Source organism: Hyalella azteca, unplaced genomic scaffold (assembly GCF_000764305.2).
Source record: "Hyalella azteca isolate HAZT.00-mixed unplaced genomic scaffold, Hazt_2.0.2 contig4222, whole genome shotgun sequence".
Lineage (NCBI taxonomy): Eukaryota > Metazoa > Arthropoda > Malacostraca > Amphipoda > Hyalellidae > Hyalella > Hyalella azteca.
The window spans coordinates 33059-52205 of record NW_025934443.1 but is presented as its reverse complement, the minus strand read 5'-3'; the positions used below and the strand labels follow the sequence as shown (position 1 = coordinate 52205).

Here is a 19147-nt window from a genome sequence, read left to right as displayed (position 1 = left end):
GTGGAGGCTTCTGTATCCCTAGACAGGTTAATTAATGTAATTCATCGTGAATTGAACGTATAGATAATTGAAGTTACCGACATGCACTTACCTTCAGTCCCACCGGGCTGCCTGCGTGCATCCAATAGAAAGTTATTTCAAGCTGGCTCGGCACGACGCACTCAACGTAAATAAACGTACAGATAATTGAAGTTACCGACATGCACTTACCTTCAGTCCTACCGGGCTGCCTGCGTGCATCCAATAAAAAGTTATTTCAAGCTGGCTCGGCACGACGCACTCCAGGTGGAACGGATGACCGACCACGAAATGTGAGTTAGGTGGAGCTTGGATGGAAGGTACAGACAGCGGAGATAACGTGCCCGCTGAGTTGGAGAGACGCCATTAAAATAACATTAATTGCAATATAGAATATGTGAGGTTACATAAAGTATAAGCGGAAAGGTTTAAAAAATAGATAAAAAATATTATCGAATTCATGACGTTAACGTTTGTAAAGACATTTGACGATGAAATTAACGAGTCAATATTTATATTATTATAAGAAGAATTTTCAATAGCAAAGAATTGAAATTCATGCAATAAATATTATGATATTATTTCGACTGGAATAGCCTGTATACATAACACAAAACTTGAACCATTAAAAAGTTGTTCTGCAAAAACATCACATTTATTCGCCCTAGAAACTTATTCTAAAATTCCAACAAAAAACTGACACGTCCCAGAACATATAAAATAGAACTTAATAATGATTAAGAACAATTGACTAAGAGTTGAACTCTGAACAAGACCAGCAAGCCCAATGTTAGTTCTGTTAGTAGCCGAAAATAATAGAATAATTCTCTAGGTAAAGAGACTTAAATAGAAGAAAAAGAGAACAACCTGAGAAAAAGACTGAGCAGCAAGTTATATGGCGTATCAATTGGCTCGGAAGTGATATGGTGAACTGTAAACAATCTCTTTTGTAATTCTCGAACAAACTAACTGTGGTTCACTTTGGTAAGTTTGAATAATTGTTGTTAATTGTAAAGCGCCATACAGGATCTTACGGATGATTTTGAGGATAATAGTACGAGCTTTATTCTTATCCTCGGCCATTGTACACTTGTACTGGCCAGACATGGTAACCGTGGCTCCTCGGATGACGAAACCTCGTCTCACGTCGAACTCGTGGTCCTCGACCTGCGAGAAGCAAGGGCCTACAGAAGTCGTGCAGTAGAAATGAAATGGAGTAGTTACAAGTCAGAATAGTGAAGTAGTTACAAGTCGGAATAGTGAAGTAGTTACAAGTCGGAGTGATGGAGTAGTTACAAGTCGGAATAATGGAGTAGTTACAAGTCGGAATAATGGAGTAGTTACAAGTCGGAATAATGGAGTAGTTACAAGTCGGAATTGAAGTAGTTACAAGTCGGAATAATGAAGTAGTTATAAGTCGGAATAAGGAAGTAGTTTCAAGTCGTAATATTGAGTAACAGAAAATCAACCTAGACAAGTTCCCGTTGAGAAAAAGATTAATAACATGTACAGGAAACAGCAGGAAAATGGAAATTGAGTGTGCACGTAAACGAAAGTCCGGGGAGGTAGGTACCGAAGTAATTTTTTTTTTAATTATAAAAAATATTACGAGTTGGCATATTCTGCCCGATAGTTGATCAACGGAAAGATCAATAAATTCATTTTATAGATGCATGACAAACGTACTGATTAAATGATGTAGTTAGAACGTCGAAAAACGCGAAATTCGAATTCGAAGCCTCATCAGTTGTGTGAAGAACTTCTATGTATAGCTCAACGAACAAACTTCAGTATTACTGATGTCTCTTGCAATACTTGGGATAAGTTGCAAAAAATGTGTTAGTGAGCAACCCAAACTCAAGGCAGGCGTTTGTTAGGAGGAAGAGTTAGCAGTTAATGACACGTTGCTTGTTAATCGTAAAGGATAGCGAATTTCAATTGTAATTTATAACTGCGATGATATAGAAGCAATCGGAAACAGAGTTCGATGCGATTGCGATGAGGAAACGTTAATTTATAGAAAATGTTAATAATTTAAGCTGTTAATTCAGACACACTTAATGTATTTATATTCAACGTTTAGTTAATGCTGACTGACAATCTAGCGCATTACACCTTACAGCCAACCTGAAATAGAGAGAATATAGTATGGGTTAGGGACATGCCAATAATGAGATACCACTGTATTTTTCATCCAAGATCATTTATGTTGAATTCGGTCCCCCCAATTGTCTGACTATCTTCAAGATCTGCATGACTCAGTCGAAGATACTGCGATGAAAGCTCAGAAACCACATGAGGCTCCAGCGAAGTATTACGAACATGCAGGCATGCGTAGCAGGCAAAACGGACGTATGTGCATTGCTAAGCAATGTACGGCCGCGGTTATACGGTGTTCAGTAACTCACGTTTGACCGTGACTGTGGTGGCTCGTATCAAAGAATCTGGGCGTTCATTATTAGTGTGGCATTTATAAAGCCCACTGTCTGTCACGGCTGGGTTTTTGAGCACGAAACCAATTCGTGCATTGAACATAAATCGGTTATCGTTCACCTGATGGAAGACGAGCGACGTCATGATCTTGTGAAATAATTATCGGAAGCCCAAATGGTCGGAGTTCAATTTTTGTAATCATGAAGTTGCTGACCAATTTCCGTGAATTAGATAGGATTAAATAGGAATAAATTTTTTAGATAAATTAATCTCTCCTTGTCCATTATCGAATACAATTCATAGCAGAAATACTACGAGTAACAAACATTTGTGGTGAATGCATGATTGTGATGAGGCATTGTGATGCGCACACGCATGCTAGGGCCAGCCACAGAACAGAGTTAAATAAGGTCATTAACTGCATCATTAATTTGAACCTACCAAGTGAACTTATTTGTAAATTACCTCGCACATCTACGGAAATTTCAAGGTAATACAGAGTTTTACTCGATTTTAAACAGAGTTCATATTATGTTATACGAAGGCTAACTATTGGGCACTCATATGACGAGGGTTCTCTCAATAGTTCAATCCTGAGGTTCTCATAGATTTAAAGGAAGAAAAGTGCCAAAATCTGTATTGTATATTTCAGGAATATTGGAAACGGTTACGTTGAAGCAAAATTATTAGTGCCGAATTTACAAGGCAGCAAATGGGCACAGCTGGTCATAACATTTTACTTAAGACAATGCAAAGAAGACATTCAAAAATATTTCATTAGGTAAATTTCTTGTGTTCAGAGACTCTACAGAGAAGTCCTTCAAGAAATAATTAATGCAGTACCTATCAACCCCGCTACGTATGTCAAACCTGATGATTCAATGCCTAGTACGTAATCAATACCTAAGTGTAATCAATTCTATTCAATTTTGAGATTTCAATCTCAAAATATAATGCAGAATGGTTTGGTAATACAGATTTAGGCACACCAAGATTTTGGATCAAAAACACTCCCTCTGAAATGCCATGAAACATATTGAATAGGTATGTTTCAGGGCAATGGAAAGATATTGTATATGTTTCTGAATCGTGCCATGGCTTACATTGACGCCGTCCTTGCTGAGGAAGACGACGGTGTCAGGTTTGTTGGTGCGACAGTCGATTATGATCTCAGGATCAGCGGTCGTCCCCTGCACTGTCTCAATTTCATTAGGATTCACGAATCCGTGGGCGCCATCTGCAACAAACACTCACTTCTGACTCGATGCAACTTTAATTTAAGTTAAATTACTTTCCTTAAGTGACGCTGAGTAGAACACTCGCTCTAATATCTTACTCGATCACTATTCTGAGGATAGCTATGCACAAGTTAGTAATAATGTACATTTAGAAGATTTAAATTTGAAATTATGATCGGCCAAAAGTTGCTATCGTACCAGCGAGTATTCATCTGTCATCTTTTGTCAATGAGGTTTAAATCGAACCCTCAATCAACAAATTAGTATTAAGCAAAATTTTAGCTTGAATTAAATACACTCAATCTCAGTTTTAAACTGAAAATAAATCTCTTCTAGGATTAGGAATGAAGTAGGGACCTAAAGGACATAATTTGTATAATACCAAGCACACAAGAAAAACCATCTCATCATTTCAGTGCAAAAAGCAACGAAAAAAAGTTCAATTGTCTACCTGCGTAATTAATATTACCGACGTATTTCTAGCCTAACAACATCCGAACACTCAATGACGCACCGTCGATGAAGACGTAAACTTTCGAAGAACAATGAGAGTTGGCGCGGCATTCGAAGTAGCCAGTGTCTTCGACATATACGTCAGTTATCTGCACGAACAAACTTATTAACAGTTACTCTGCTTTCCAGGAAAATGTTCTCCCTTGATGCTGGGAACATATACGATTCAAAATAACACGAGCGAGGCAGCTAATTACTTCACGAGTTATTTATAGAATCAAATTAAATAATACTGAGAAACATCGTAAACATTGATCCTTACAGACAGTCTGATGAAAAGATGTAGTGAAGAATATTGGGCATGTAATTAACATTATATTCACAAAACTATATAATATACATAAAATTTTGCTATTGAATGTACAATAATGGTAATAACTGATGCACCAGTAATTCACCGTTATAATGGCAGTGTTGGGGGGTTCTTGCGTGACGCTCGCTGACTCGTGCCAGGTAGCCTGTAAAAATAAAGACGTCGAGATAAATTACGCGAATAAATTTATATGACATGTATACATTCCGTGAACAAATATTATTCTTTTTTTCAAAAGTTTAAATAATAGGTTATACGTGGAGGTGAAAAACTTCAAATAAAAATTATCAAACCAGAATAGCATAAAATTTTATTGAAATTTAGATAACTTAGAACTGGTTACCGAATAGTGTTCAGTTTCCCGATAAACAATCAAAATATCGTCCGATGTTTGCGGTGCTTAAATGCACAAAGATCTGAGGTTACACTAAAAGTTATCCAAAAACGTAATAAAGTCGATGGTAATGACAAAAGCTGGCACAAACTTGGAAGCTTTTCAAATGAGAAAAGAGGGAAAATGTGGGTACAACGACTGTAACAAAAGCAGCTCCATATGCACAAATGCGAATTTTAGCTCGGGACTGATTCTGCCCTAATACCTTCTGGAGCCCGGTTTCAACTTTAAATTAAGTTAGGTTAACTAACAATTAAGGCCTTTCGACTCATCAGCTCTCGTATAATGAACAAAATGATTTCATTGACATGAAAATAGGTTCTTCTCGATTGAACCAAGATGTCTCAAAGCAAAACTCAAATTACGCGTCGATCTCGCACAATACGAGGTCCAGAGCGAGTGTATCACATTTAGATTGTGTCGTCACTCACCCCCTCCACGACCCAAGACACGCTGGAGTCGCCGCCATCGCAGTGCAGAACCAAGTTATTGTTTGCTTCTTTCTTGAAGATGTAGCTGCCGTCCGCGTCGCTCTCCCTGATAACGGGTGGGTTGGAGCAAGCCTCGCTACCTGCAGCAGAAAAAAAGGTTTATGCGAAACTCTTCAGAAATTACAAATTAAATGCAATGAATTTCTTTAGCTAATCACAAATTCAATGCACACTAATGATGTCAACCTATTAGTAAAATAACATTCACATCAATATAACAGATAACTTTTTACACGTCAGCACCACGTGCAAAGAAGGTCGACATAATAAACACAAGAATTTGAAGGTAAAAGTAGTGATTATGAGACGGGCGTAAAGTGTCGGACTCTCAGTCACAGGACACGTGTATGTAAGATAGCCCACGGTGCTCCGGGAATGAGTCAACGATGTTTAAGCATGAATGTTATTTTTCGTATTATTACTAAATCTCAATCGAATAAATATTTATTCAAGTGTTATTCAAGTGTTATGCCGTTACTGCTTCGATTCCTTTAAATCTTTTTTGCTGCATCTTTCCTACAAGCGGATCTTCATTACAATTAATTTCCTATACTCATTTATATTCAAATATCAATATGTTCCATATTGGACCAACCGTGCACTTATTTTATGTAGAGTCTCTCGATGTCTCGTTTTTAACCTGTATTTTCGAAATCATAGTTCTAGTTTCTCGTTGTAGCATTTATTTGATTATTACTTGCTCATAGCTTAGTAACTTCGCTTATTGTGATATGGCTGCCTAAATAGAATAATCAGTGCTATTATTCATGGGAGCTCAGCTGCTGTTAGACGTACAGTCGTTCTAATTAAGTAGTTTGAAGTTCGCTATGATACGGTTTATTGGTTGTTCAAATATGGGTTGTTGCGTACAATTTAAATGGCCTTCACTGTCCCTAGTTTATTTCCGTCAGGATAATTAAGTTTATTTTTGTTTCCTCAGTGTATTTCTGGTGTTTTTGATGTGATTCCTATATACGTTGTTTTTTTATATTTTTAATGGCTGCCTGTAAATTATCAATAGGTAATCAGCGGCATAACTCGTCTGCCGTAGAGCGGCTATATGTGTGACAAGATTGTAAGGCGAAACGGCGACCGTCTCAAATGTGTGTCTGGTAGACTGAAAATCCGGCACTTATATTTCTTAAGGGTCATAAATCTACCGTTTGCGAATATTGAAAGTTTTTGGATCTCGAGACAGAAAACATTCAAGATGTTTACAAAAATGTATTAAATGAAATTAATTAACTGATGAAGGTTTCATAAAAAAACAGTAGGCAAACGATTCTACTCAGGAAGTGTTATCACTTAAATTTGGCAGGTAACGCCTGTTTGAATAATCCTTTTCAAAAGGGCAAAAACTCAAATCAAATCAACCTCTTGGTCGAAAATAGCTATGAAACGAATAAAAATATAAAAAATTTCTCGAAGTTTTAACCCGTTACTCTGCAATTAAGGTGTTTCCATGGGCAGGAAAGCTTTCGATATTCCAATTTGTTGACATTGCACTCACGTGACACGAGCAGGCAGAGGAGGAGCACGCGAGCGAGCACCGGGCTTGTGCTCAGCTGCCAACCCATCATGGCAGCATCGCAGTCTGAAATTAAAATATTATTTATATTATAAAAAGTAGGTACAATACCTAAATTAAGAACATATATAATATATTTTACGACGTTAACTTGCCAACCCATCATGGCAGCATCGCTCTCTGAAATTAAAATATTCATATCATAAAAGTAGGTACAATACCTAAATTAAGAACATAAATAATATATTTTACGACGTTAACAGTTCTACATGCTTTTTAGCGCATTTTCTCATTTATGGAAAAAATGCACTATTGTGCTCGCCATGTCCGTCTGTCTGTCCGTCCGTCCGTGACCTCAAGTTTTCGTCGACGAGAAAATGCGCTCTCCGTCACTCACTGCTGTGAGTACTGAGTTATATTTTTTGTAAATTTGACGAGGTTTCCAGACAAAAAAATTTTCATTTGTAATTTTGAATGGATTTTGCTTTGCAGATTTTTTGGGAGCTAGAGACCTCATATATGAACATTTGTTTAATATAGAAAGTAAGGTAAAAATGCTTGTACGCGCACTCTATAACGATGCTACTTCCAATGAGGCATTATACTCTTTTCACGTCTTCGATTTGAACTCAAGCATCTTCAATTTCCGCATGCAGATACCGGTTGTCGTGTTGTATTTAGTATCAAGATTGCAATAAATTAACATCCATTCTATTCTCAGGACGAGAATCCAAATCTTCTTCTTAATTCCACGAAGTGAAAAGCACAAAATTTTCTAACGCAATAAGGTAAGCTAACGTTACGGGGAACGACGCACCCCTCTCGTCAACACGCTGTGCGTCATGAAATTAGGCAATTTTTATGGGATTTCGCCCTGATTTTAAGTCTTCCAGAAAAATCGCTAACAGGCACCCTTTTGCTATAAAACCCCAAATGCAATGAATTAGAAAAAAATTACACGAGAAGAAGAAGATAATTCGTTTTTCCCGGCAAATGTGAAAGTCGTTATGTTGCTTGAAGGACCTCGGGGATACTTATTCGTTGAAATAATAATTCAAATTTCCATGAACTTCATTCTGTGATGCAGGTGTATTAAAAATTTAGCAGTTCCCCAAAGCAGCATACAAAATTTATTTCTTTCTAAGATGAAAGTTTATCTTTGGATCAGATTCAAAATAACAATAAACTAACAAGTTGGCAGCATTTTTCTCTGCACACATTAATCAAGATAAGAACGATTTTAAGCCTTCGCTGACATACACATCAGCGGTTAAATGTTTAATAAACGAAATGAATGGCTGAATAACGCGAATTTAAGATTATAGAACAATACGAATTACTCGTATCTGCGATATATACCAATGCCGTGGGGTCCATGCAGTGACAGCGATTTTGGTACAGATGACCAGCGATGATCTCGGGCCGATAACTGAAGTGAGTGCAAAACTTGGTCGCTCAACGAACACAAATCAACAGACCGGCATTAGATTTGTTTGACAATTTTGGCAGGAAAGACTTAGTTAAACCTGAAAAATTCATAGTTATTCTCTCATGTAGAGATGAGAGCAAAAAAAGTCGCAAAAATCCAAGATTAACCTGGGGAGCTACGAGCATTAAAACGTATCAAAATAGAACCTTTAAATCTCTAATTTTGACAGCGAAACTGTTATTATAATTTTGGAATGTAATTTATAAACACATAGTTTTATAGAAGAAGCCTAAATTGTCATATGATCATTTGATTATGCGAGAACCCCTGTGTTCTATCATAATCTTCGAGAATAATAAAAATTATTCAAATAAAATTTATTTTTTTACCTTGTTGTATCATTCAAAGATGGTTTTTTGTATTAAAAATAAATCCAGTTAATCCACTATATCCTTCGTCAAGTTGTCTCTTATGGTTTAAGCCCGCCAAGTATTTTAAAATTGATCAAACATAAATGAAGGCTCGTACGTGATATAAATCTATTTAACTAATACCCACATAATTCAAAGTTACTCCAGCGGACGAGTATACCTAAAGATTTCAAGATGTTCATAAATAAAAATTTTATCAAATGTTTGTACAAGAATATTCTACCGTGAAAATAACATAAGGATTAACGTTCACACTGAAACTATTATGGCGCTCGGACGTGTGATGTAAGCAAGCACTGCACACACGTGGACGAGGCCAAAATATGAAACTGCATGAAACTGACCTGAAGGCTGCTTGGCTTCTTGCTTTGGTTACAAGAATTTTCTACCGTGAAAATAACATAAGGATTAACGTTCACACTGAAATTATTATGGCGCTCGGACGTGTGATGTAAGCAAGCACTGCACACATGTGGACGAGGCCAAAATATGAAACTGCATGAAACTGACCCGAAGGCTGCTTGGCTTCTTGCTTTGGTTACTTGGCACCGCAAAATAAGTCCGCCACTCTCTAATCTCTTCCCTTAATAGCATGCACGTGCATAAACATAGATATTCAGTTAGACACACCGATACATGTGGATAACATCGGACTTAGCTCTGAATAACCATACCAGTGGCCATTTATGCATCACTGTACTGATGTATTAATTGGACTAACGACCAAGACTATATATACAGTCGAATACATCGATTATAACTCAAGTTATATTAAAGCAAGACCGAATCAACAGCTAAAAAATTCATTCCCAGACAAGCTTCCGAAGATTTCATAAAAGAATAGTCAACACATTTATTAAAAAAAAAAAGGGAAATTACTGGGACTTAGAATTGCCCTTTGATCAATATAAATGCGTTATATTAATCACCATTTAAATTCGCAAATAATAATAATAATTCATAATATCTTCAATAAAAATAACAAATCAAGCGTTCGTAAAGTGCATTCTTAACACACATTACATCGATCTATTTCTACCCGCACTCATACACGTTTCAAATCTCATTGACATACATCTCCTTTTAGCATATATTTTAGATACTGAAGTGTATCAAACATTTTGGTTAACGTTTTGGATGATGAACATTCAAACTTCCGAAAGTCTTTAAAGTTATTATTCGTACATTGCAAGGAATAACCAATTAGAGCTATATGAAATATTGATCAAATTGAAAGGGTCTAAAAGAACCAGATTATTGTTCTATGAGAAAGCACAGTAAAATTCATATTGTCACTCAGCCTCTAATTGTCATGCGACGCATTTTTCTTTTATTTTCATGCATCACTATAATTTAAGTTAGAAATCTATATAAATTTTCTGTGTTTCTGTGTGTTGTGATACGCGACAAAAATGAGATTAATTAAATGCCTATAAGCTAGTTAAAGAATCGGTGACGTCAAGCACGAGAGGAAATAACAAGATAAAGGTGACTTATCATAACTGACTCATACAAAGTGACATTTTTAATTTCAATCTTCTCAGGTTAATTAAGTATACATTATTACATACAAAAAGCACGCGACAGGTTCATGGAGAACTGCAGGAGATACTGCACGAACTTTTTTGCACACTCGATTCATGGATGCATGGAACGTAATTTTAAGCAGTATATATGCATCTACGATGAATATGATTATTGGTAACATTAAATTGACGCTTATATCATTTCTAGTCTTTCTCTACATTCCTTTCTCAACATTGAGGGATGAGCTAAAGAGGCAAATAAAAATCATTTCCCTATGAAAGACAAATTAACTCTCAGAGAATGTAGTTTCAGATTGTATAGCTTTTTAATGCATACTCCACAACTCGTACACAATACACTTCTTCATACTGATGGTCAGCTAAGCATCAAACTGAGAAGCAGTAACTTCCTTGCCGTATTCTTCGTTATTTTTGTACCTTGCAACGATCAGATTTTTTACGCAAGTAAATTTAAATTTTGCATAGAAATGGGAGACAATTTGTGGTTTAAATTCACCCCAATCCATCAATATTTATTTTGATTATTCAAAGTAGCTTCACCGTAATTTGAATCAACAAGTCAAACATAATCCCTGTCCCGATATATGGTTGATGTCATACCGAGCAAGTCCCAAGTTTCAGAGAGAGTTAATTTTTTTTTTAAATTCACCCCAGTACATCAATATTTATTTTAATTATTCAAAAGCACCTTCACCGTAATTTGAATCAACAAGTCAAACATAATCCCTGTCCCGATATATGGTTGATGTCATACCGAGCAAGTCCCGAAGTTTCAGAGAGAGTTAATTTTTGGTTTAAATTCACCCCAATACATCAATATTTAATTTAATTATTCAAAAGTAGCTTCGCCATAATTTGAATCAACAAGTCAAACATAATCCCTGTCCCGATATAGGGTTGATGTCATACCGAGCAAGTCCCGAAGTTTCAGAGTTAATTTTTGGTTTAAATTCACCCCAATACATCAATATTTATTTTAATTATTCAAAAGTAGCTTCACCGTAATTTGAATCAACAAGTCAAACATAATCCCTGTCCCGATATAGGGTTGATGTCATACCGAGCAAGTCCCGCAGTTTCAGAGTTAATTTTTGGATTAAATTCACCCCAATACATCAATATTTATTTTAATTATTCAAAAGTAGCATCACCGTAATTTGAATCAACAAGTCAAACATAATTTCTGTCCCGATATAGGGTTGATGTCATACCGAGCAAGTCCCAAATTTCAGAGAGAGTTAATTTTTGGTTTAAATTCACCCCAATCCATCAATATTTATTTTAATTATTCAAAAGTTGCTTCACTGTAATTTGAATCAACAAGTCAAACATAATCCCTGTCCCGATATATGGTTGATGTCATACCGAGCAAGTCCCGCAGTTTCAGTGATGAATCAGACAACGCGCACTCATACTTCAGAACGGAACCTTGGCCACGGCACTTAGGACAGCTATGCTTATCGCCTCAGCATGGACGATGTTATCGCTTCACCGAAGTCGCTCATTGAATGACGCAAGAAAATCATCAAGTCGAATAACATAGAATTATCAATGTAATTTGTGCGTAATACTAAGAAATAATATTAATAACAATATATAAGCTTAATTTACGATTCAAAATTATTCAACTGAAATTGCAAATATTTATGGCATAATAAACAGAATATTAACATGTAGATACCGTTATCTTCAATGTATTTATAATGAACTTCCGACTTCATTCACACCTCGTGAAATCTGATATTCTACATCGATCTGTCATGGAAATCTTGATGTTACTAGAAAAATGGATTATTTGTTCTATTAATGGGCTTAAATATGAATAACATGCAATCATTATGAACGAAGTGCAGAAGTGGAGGTAAGCTGCAGCCACATATAAGTACAGATCAGATAAGCATCTTCAACCATCGATAACGGAATAACATATCAACCAAAACGTCAGCAAATATTACAGAAAGAACCATTAAAATCAATGTTAGAGAACCACGTGAATCCATGGCAAGTAATACAATAGAAATGATGGAACGCGTCTGAAACCTAGCGCGGGTAGAAGAAATCGTTGTTCTGATGACGAATAAAATCTATCGTGAAGTAAGTACATAACCGCGACAAATTGCGCTAAGTTCAACTACAAACAGTATATGTATATATATATTATGACATGATTTATGCAGCAAAAATAAGTTCCTCGCTATTAAACGAAATTAATAAAATTATTCAAAACCATCAAGAAATAAATTGCAAGCATTTATTATTAGCTAGTCAGCATGATTCGGGTTCCTTAAGAAAAAAAAATATCAGACATCAGCTTAGATGAAACCATGAGCGCGATGGTTTAACATAACAAACTGCAGTCTCACAGCGAGGCTCATAACGTACATGGGAATTATTTGTTCAGCACACAACATGGTTAGAACTGAGACGCTGCTTGAGAATTTTCATCAATTACTCGTGCGGGTGCCTGCTGTCTGATCCCATTGCAGGTCATTGAAGTTCGAGTCTACAGCTACGAGAAGACATTCATCTCATAACCTAGCCCATAGTTAACACTAAAGATTCCTTGTACCTACTTCGAGAGATAATTAACAGGCATACATTACGTGAAAGGTTCTTTTGATGATTTCCTTCTTTTATGTTTATGTTTTTGCTATTACTATTAAGGCTTTACTATTAATAAACCATTACGACTAATCCAACTATCGAGTAAGCGATAGTATCGAACTGTTTATTGCTAGGATTCTCCAGTCATTCATTTGTACTCTAGTAACGCGAATTATTTATTTTTAAATCATTTTTTTACCGTGAAGTTGAATAGTAAACTATTCTTTTATGAAATTATTCTTTTTAAATACTGCTCATCGAAAGGTGCATGAAGTGAATACAAATAAAAATCTCACTGAACAATGACACTCCAGTTGCCAGATCGTTCTGTACATACGCTACCAGAGCTAAGAAATTTCAGGAACTATTCACATGTTTACCCTTTAGCAGGAAAATGCATCCGATATCAAGAACAAAACAGGAATAGAAAAAAGTCACATAAGACGGTTTTTTACGTCCTTGTTCGCTGATTAAGATTATCAATCAACACCAATCACCCACAACTCAGCCATGAAATGATTTGAAACTCTACTTTCGTGGCTGTAGTTAAAACATCACTCAACAACTTCTCTCCCGTTGACGTAGCACTAATTAACAGAGTGGGAGATATGGAGCACACTCAGTTGCACATTCGAAGCCTGCAACGATCAATGCCAACAAGTCATGCAGCCCATCAAACATATGTAAACGTGACAAATCGTGATATTAAAAATTTTTGTACCGCGTTGTTTCGAGAACAGTAATTTGATGTTCTTATTTCTAGCTTAGTACAGTAATTTGATGTTGTTTCGATCATAGTACAGTATTTTGAAGTTGTTTTTTCGAGCTTAGTACAGTAATTTGATGTTGTTTCGATCATAGTACAGTATTTTGAAGTTGTTTTTTCGAGCCTAGTACCTGTCTCTTATACACATCTAGATGTGTATAAGAGACACGAGCTTAGTACAGTAATTTGATGTTGTTGTTACGAGCTCAGTACAGTAATTTGATGTTGTTGTTATGAGCTCAGTACAGAAATTTGATGTTGTTGTTACGAGCTTAGTACAAGAATTTTATGTCGTTGTCACTTGCTTAGTACGGTAATTCGATTCAACTTCGTCATCATAGACGGGAAGGAAATTTTCTCCGAAAAAAAAATAAAAAAATATAACTCAGTACTCACTGCAGTGAGTGACAGAGAGCGCATTTTCTCGTTGATGAAAACGTGATGTCACAGACGGACAGACGGACAGACGGACGGATGGACGGACGGACGGACGGACGTACATGGCGAGCACAATAGTGCATTTTTTCCATAAATGAGAAAATGCGCTAAAATGGCAGAATTTGTAATTTGACAATTTAAAAATATATTGAAATCAGCAGTCGATTTTTGTAATGTTGGAACGCCGGAAAATTCAAAGTCTAAGATTAGAGTACAGCTGGGGCCATACTGTCAAAACTCGCTACGTGAACGTAACTACTTATACGCTCGGTTTTTTTATCTATGATTGGTGGATTTTGTTCGGAAGGCCGTCAATGGTTGGCTGATGAACTTACGACCTCTTACCTATTTTTGAAAATATAGGCCCAGAACACAGTGGACTACAGAAAACTAGACCCGAGAGCAAGAAGCGCGGTTGGACGTGTTACGAAGTGACGGATAGGGGAAGGGATGCACAACAATATGTAAAGTAATTGCGAGTTCAATTTAAATAAAAAAAAATGTTGCGAAGGCGAGATACTAATGCTTTATGGGCGAATTCTGAGGGCACTAAGTATTTTTTTCAAATATTCAAATATTTTTTTCAAATCAAATCATATTGATGACCAAATACAACAAAATGAAGGCGAGAGACTAATGCTTTATGAGCAAATTCTGAGGGCACTGTTTTTTTAGATTGTAACCTCATTAATTAAAAGCAATTGAGTCTTGATAATGAATTCAATCAAATCATATTGATGACCAAATACAACAAAATATGGTATGACGATACGATGATTAGAATGAGACGTAATTGTCACATTTACTATTCTGTGAAGATTGTTATTTATTCAAGCATTAATAAACTGACGTATTCAAGTGACAATAGAAAGAAGCTTCCCAAGCTTCTGCGTGACCACGTACTACACGAAGCGTTGCGTGGGTTCTGTTTTCCTCGTTTAAATGCTCAGTTGTGTGAGGGCCCTGATCGAGTGCAGCCTTTTGTACAGCTGATATTTAGGGCACAGATGCACAGCGGCATGAGCACAGTTCTCACCGCATGCTACTGTGAGGTTTATATCTTTATGGGCTTAATACCGACCTTGACTGCTGCCACTGCTTTGGATGTTTAATTTATAATAATGACGTCAATGACGCCGCGATTATAATAAACAATTAAGAATCCATAAGGTTTTGGGTTGTCGCTGTGTTGTGATGTTTCTGAAAGCTTTAAATCAATCTTGTTAGTTAAAACAAGCATGATCTGATCTAGCAAGCGTGCTTTGTTGACATGAACACTCATCGTTTTCTGTTCATTCCTGAACAAGTATCGTTTTGGTTTGCTCTTTACATCAGACGCTAGTGGAAAATTTAAAATGCATATATTTTTTGCGAAAAACGTATAATTACAACAAAGAGTTGCGATTGCACCGAGTTTTATTAACAGAAGAATACAACAGTTTTTTACACACAAAGAGGTGAAGCGTGTTTAACGATGGTTTGGGGATATCTTTTCTGCAATTAACAAATTTATCCCCCCGGGCTATCAACAGCCAATGCCAATTTTCCATTCAATAAATGAGCGGATTAATTTTTCAATTTTCACCTGCACCTGGAGCCGTAGAGGCACACAAGATTTTTGCATTAAATTTTTCTTAGAAAATTTTCACGTATTGAACAGAGCTTCAAAAATATGCTTAGGAAGGATGTCCGTCCACCTTGCCCTAAGGAAACATAGAAGCCATCGTTTGGAACAGCATAACCTTAAGACATGTGAAGCTATCAGTCCAGAGGACAGTCGGCAAAGCACCAAGCAAATCAATAGACAAGCGTTCTTTGTAATATGGCGTCGCAGGATCAAGACAAGCTATGCCAATACTGTGCGTCCAATGCATTGACATGGTCCAAGTTACCGGTTCAAAGAGCTTAAATCAAATCGAAGACAGAACGATCGTTCAACAAGATAAGAGCGATGAATTTCGATTTATTTTAACACTCACTACATTAAATGAAATACTCATTTTTTGCCACAACAACAGCAACCAAAAGCTGGATGCAACATAAGTAAATGGCGGCAAATTTAAATCGTAGTCATTAATGTCATATGTACGAAGATGAAGCTTGTACAATAGATTGGCTGCCTTTATACTCTATCTCAGCCATAGGTACAGGTCAAAACGTAGACGTCAGATCCTGGATTTAATTCAGCGAATGAATTAACCACGCTGGATTGCACATGTAAGAGAACAAATCGTACCGATGTGTAGGTACCTGTCGCATTGATAATAAATCGGATGTAACGTCTGCCAATAGAATGCATGAAAAATTTGAAGATAAATTAGCGATGTTTCGATCATTAATGAGCGTCTGGCTCCACTTGAGCACGTGAAGACGGCAAATGAAAGTATCGGATTGGAAATTGTAATGCTCAAGATGGAGCAATAAATAATATAAATAATTGCGAACGGCTCATTACAAGAAAAAAAAATAAAAGGACAATTGCTTTGTCACACTGTGGTGCGAAACAATGTTATATTTAAATAATATAATTCCATGTATTGTTTATTTAAATTCAAATGAAATGAATGAAAAGTTCAGCCTAGGTATAATGCACTTGAATTTTTTAATTAATACGAATTTCTTGAAACGGTTAATCTGAGGGCTGCGATCAAAATTGGCCACATCGACATGGAGCAAGAGGGGCTTAGTGGGCTGACAGACCATTAGATAATGAAGTGACGCACAGGGACAGCCCACGCTCATCACTCTACCTGCCGACACACGCGAAATAATGAAAAGAATTAACACGTCATGTGACTTTATATTCGATGATCGGGTCACAATGTACGGTCATCTCAGTTAAGTCAATGCCTCAATGACCTTAAACTCATTTCGAATTCAATGCAGCGCGGACCAACGTGTGATGTTGCCACTGAATCAAAGGAACGCTGGTTCAATATTTTGAATTGAATTGAAACAATTCATATTCATATCATTCATTATAATTAATCGGCCAAGATTATCTTAGTTTGAAAATAATTTAATTATGTGGTGATGGGGGCTGTCTCTCTCTAACTTCAATATGACTCTCAACATCGAGGCATCCAGTCAGCATTTGGCAATTCACATGCACGATTAATAGTCAAATTGTAACCGCATGAAATATTTCAATATATATTAGTACAGTACATGCTCGTATGTATATGAGCGCGAGTGTATTGCATACGACAGCAACTAATTTCATCTAATTATATACGCTCGACATCCAATGAAGCCATGGTTTTTATAAGATATTTTGATAGATCTTGAAAAATTGACTATATTAGAATGGCGATGACTATATTATACGGTGTTAAAAGCATTAGAAACGTCCGTATTACTTTTAGGCCGACTATGGAGTAGAAGTTTTCTTGTATTCGCGAAGTCGTTTATTAGTTGTCTGTCAGCTGATGTATATGCATGAACCCCCAGTAATTTGGTAAGATTTGCTTCATTAGTTTAAGGATTAGCTAAAACTGTGAATATTGTCACTATATTTAGATTTGTCGATTTATTTCTTATGCTAAGTTTTGTACTGATTTCAGAAACCGGTCAAAAATCACCTACGAAATCCGTGTATTCATTACTGTCCTCTACGACCTTAAAGACCTACAAGGAGAGTCTTTACATACGGGTCCGATCGACAGTCAAAGACAATGACGGTTTAAAACTTTGCTCCGGAAAAAGCTATAAGGTTCAGAGAAATTAATCGTTCTAACCTTCTAAGAACGTTTTGAAAGAATAGGTGAACATCAATCGTTTGTTGGCAAAAACCGGTTACCGAAGGACGTAAACTAAACCGGTTCGGGCATCAACTCTAGCCTTTACACTCGATTGAACTTGGTAACAAATCGGCAATTCTAAACAAGAAGCCATTAGGATAAATATTGCTTAGAATAATATAATCTCTTATGAGAGATATAATCGGTATGGAATGCAGCTTAATTTGTACTGTAAAATACGTCGGAGAACGGATAACTTCAAGCGAAGTAGCCCATAATTTAATAAATAGATTGCTTTCCCGATACAATGACTGAAGTTTCGTCGAGTAGATACAATTTTTAGAAATATATAAGAAATCTATTAGTATGAGGGACATGTTTTCACGTTAAATCAAAACAATTTTGAGATGAATACTTACATTTGTAACCAATTTCGAAACAAGATACAGTTACGCTGTTATTAGCGAATGGTCTAGGATGTAAAAATTGAACATGAAGAATGAAAATTCACGACATAAATGTTTATGTCACTCAAGGTTCTATTGTTCATCAAAAATCGCGCGCTGACAATCGGCACAATCAGCTGAATGGGACAATAAAAACGCTTACATTTTGATTAAACAACAAAGAGTTATACAGCAAAATATATACGGTATTTGCTTGTGATATTTCAATTATGATGATTTTAGTTCAGTCTTACGATGTCAAAATAGATTATAAGAATTGTTATTATATCTTATATTATCAAAAATATGTCCAACAACATATACTCTGGGACTTTGATTTGTCCATACCAAGAACGCTACGACAATTTTCCATTATTTGTGAAATCAGCAAAAAATTTTCATTTTCGGGAAATGGTCCTAATGCCCGAATTCATTTCTATTAGAATCACTGTAGTCTAGTGAATGAAAACATTACCTATCTTTTCATTCACATTAGTGAATGAAACCATTATCTTAGGATGTTATCTTTAACGTCCATCAACTGGCTATGTGCGTTCATATCTATAGTTGGCTGAGAGCTCGCGTTATTGAGGATATGAGCACTTTAAAACGTGGCTCTAAATTAAAATAATGCATGCTTGAAAACATGACTGAGAATTATATTAAAGTGCCACGACCTCACGGTTGTATTAATTCACGCTTAAGAAAATATTTTTGACCATTAATAGGCATTATAGCCAATAGCCAAACATTACCGATTTGTTTGTCCGGGGAATGAGGGAAACATTTAAGAATGGGAATAACTATAAAGTATTTGA

General features: G+C 36.2%; 1 protein-coding gene across 3 annotated transcripts in view; it reads right to left on the bottom strand.

Annotated features, from left to right (window-relative positions):
* Positions 1 to 19147, bottom strand: part of LOC108677608 (vascular endothelial growth factor receptor 1) — a 68856-nt gene that overhangs the window by 47535 nt on the left and 2174 nt on the right. Inside the window, exons 2-8 of one of the 3 annotated variants that reach the window (XM_018165855.2) lie at positions 6911 to 6994; positions 5341 to 5480; positions 4601 to 4660; positions 4204 to 4291; positions 3555 to 3688; positions 2427 to 2571; positions 211 to 365 (exon numbers count right to left, since the gene is read on the bottom strand). In XM_018165855.2, the coding sequence (XP_018021344.1) occupies positions 211 to 365; positions 2427 to 2571; positions 3555 to 3688; positions 4204 to 4291; positions 4601 to 4660; positions 5341 to 5480; positions 6911 to 6980 (792 nt within the window). In that variant the 5' untranslated portion in view covers positions 6981 to 6994. Of the gene's footprint in view, positions 1 to 91; positions 154 to 210; positions 366 to 1052; positions 1186 to 2426; positions 2572 to 3554; positions 3689 to 4203; positions 4292 to 4600; positions 4661 to 5340; positions 5481 to 6910; positions 6995 to 19147 lie in introns of those variants that run through there. The other 2 variants (XM_047879926.1, XM_047879930.1) reach the window with 2 other exon arrangements.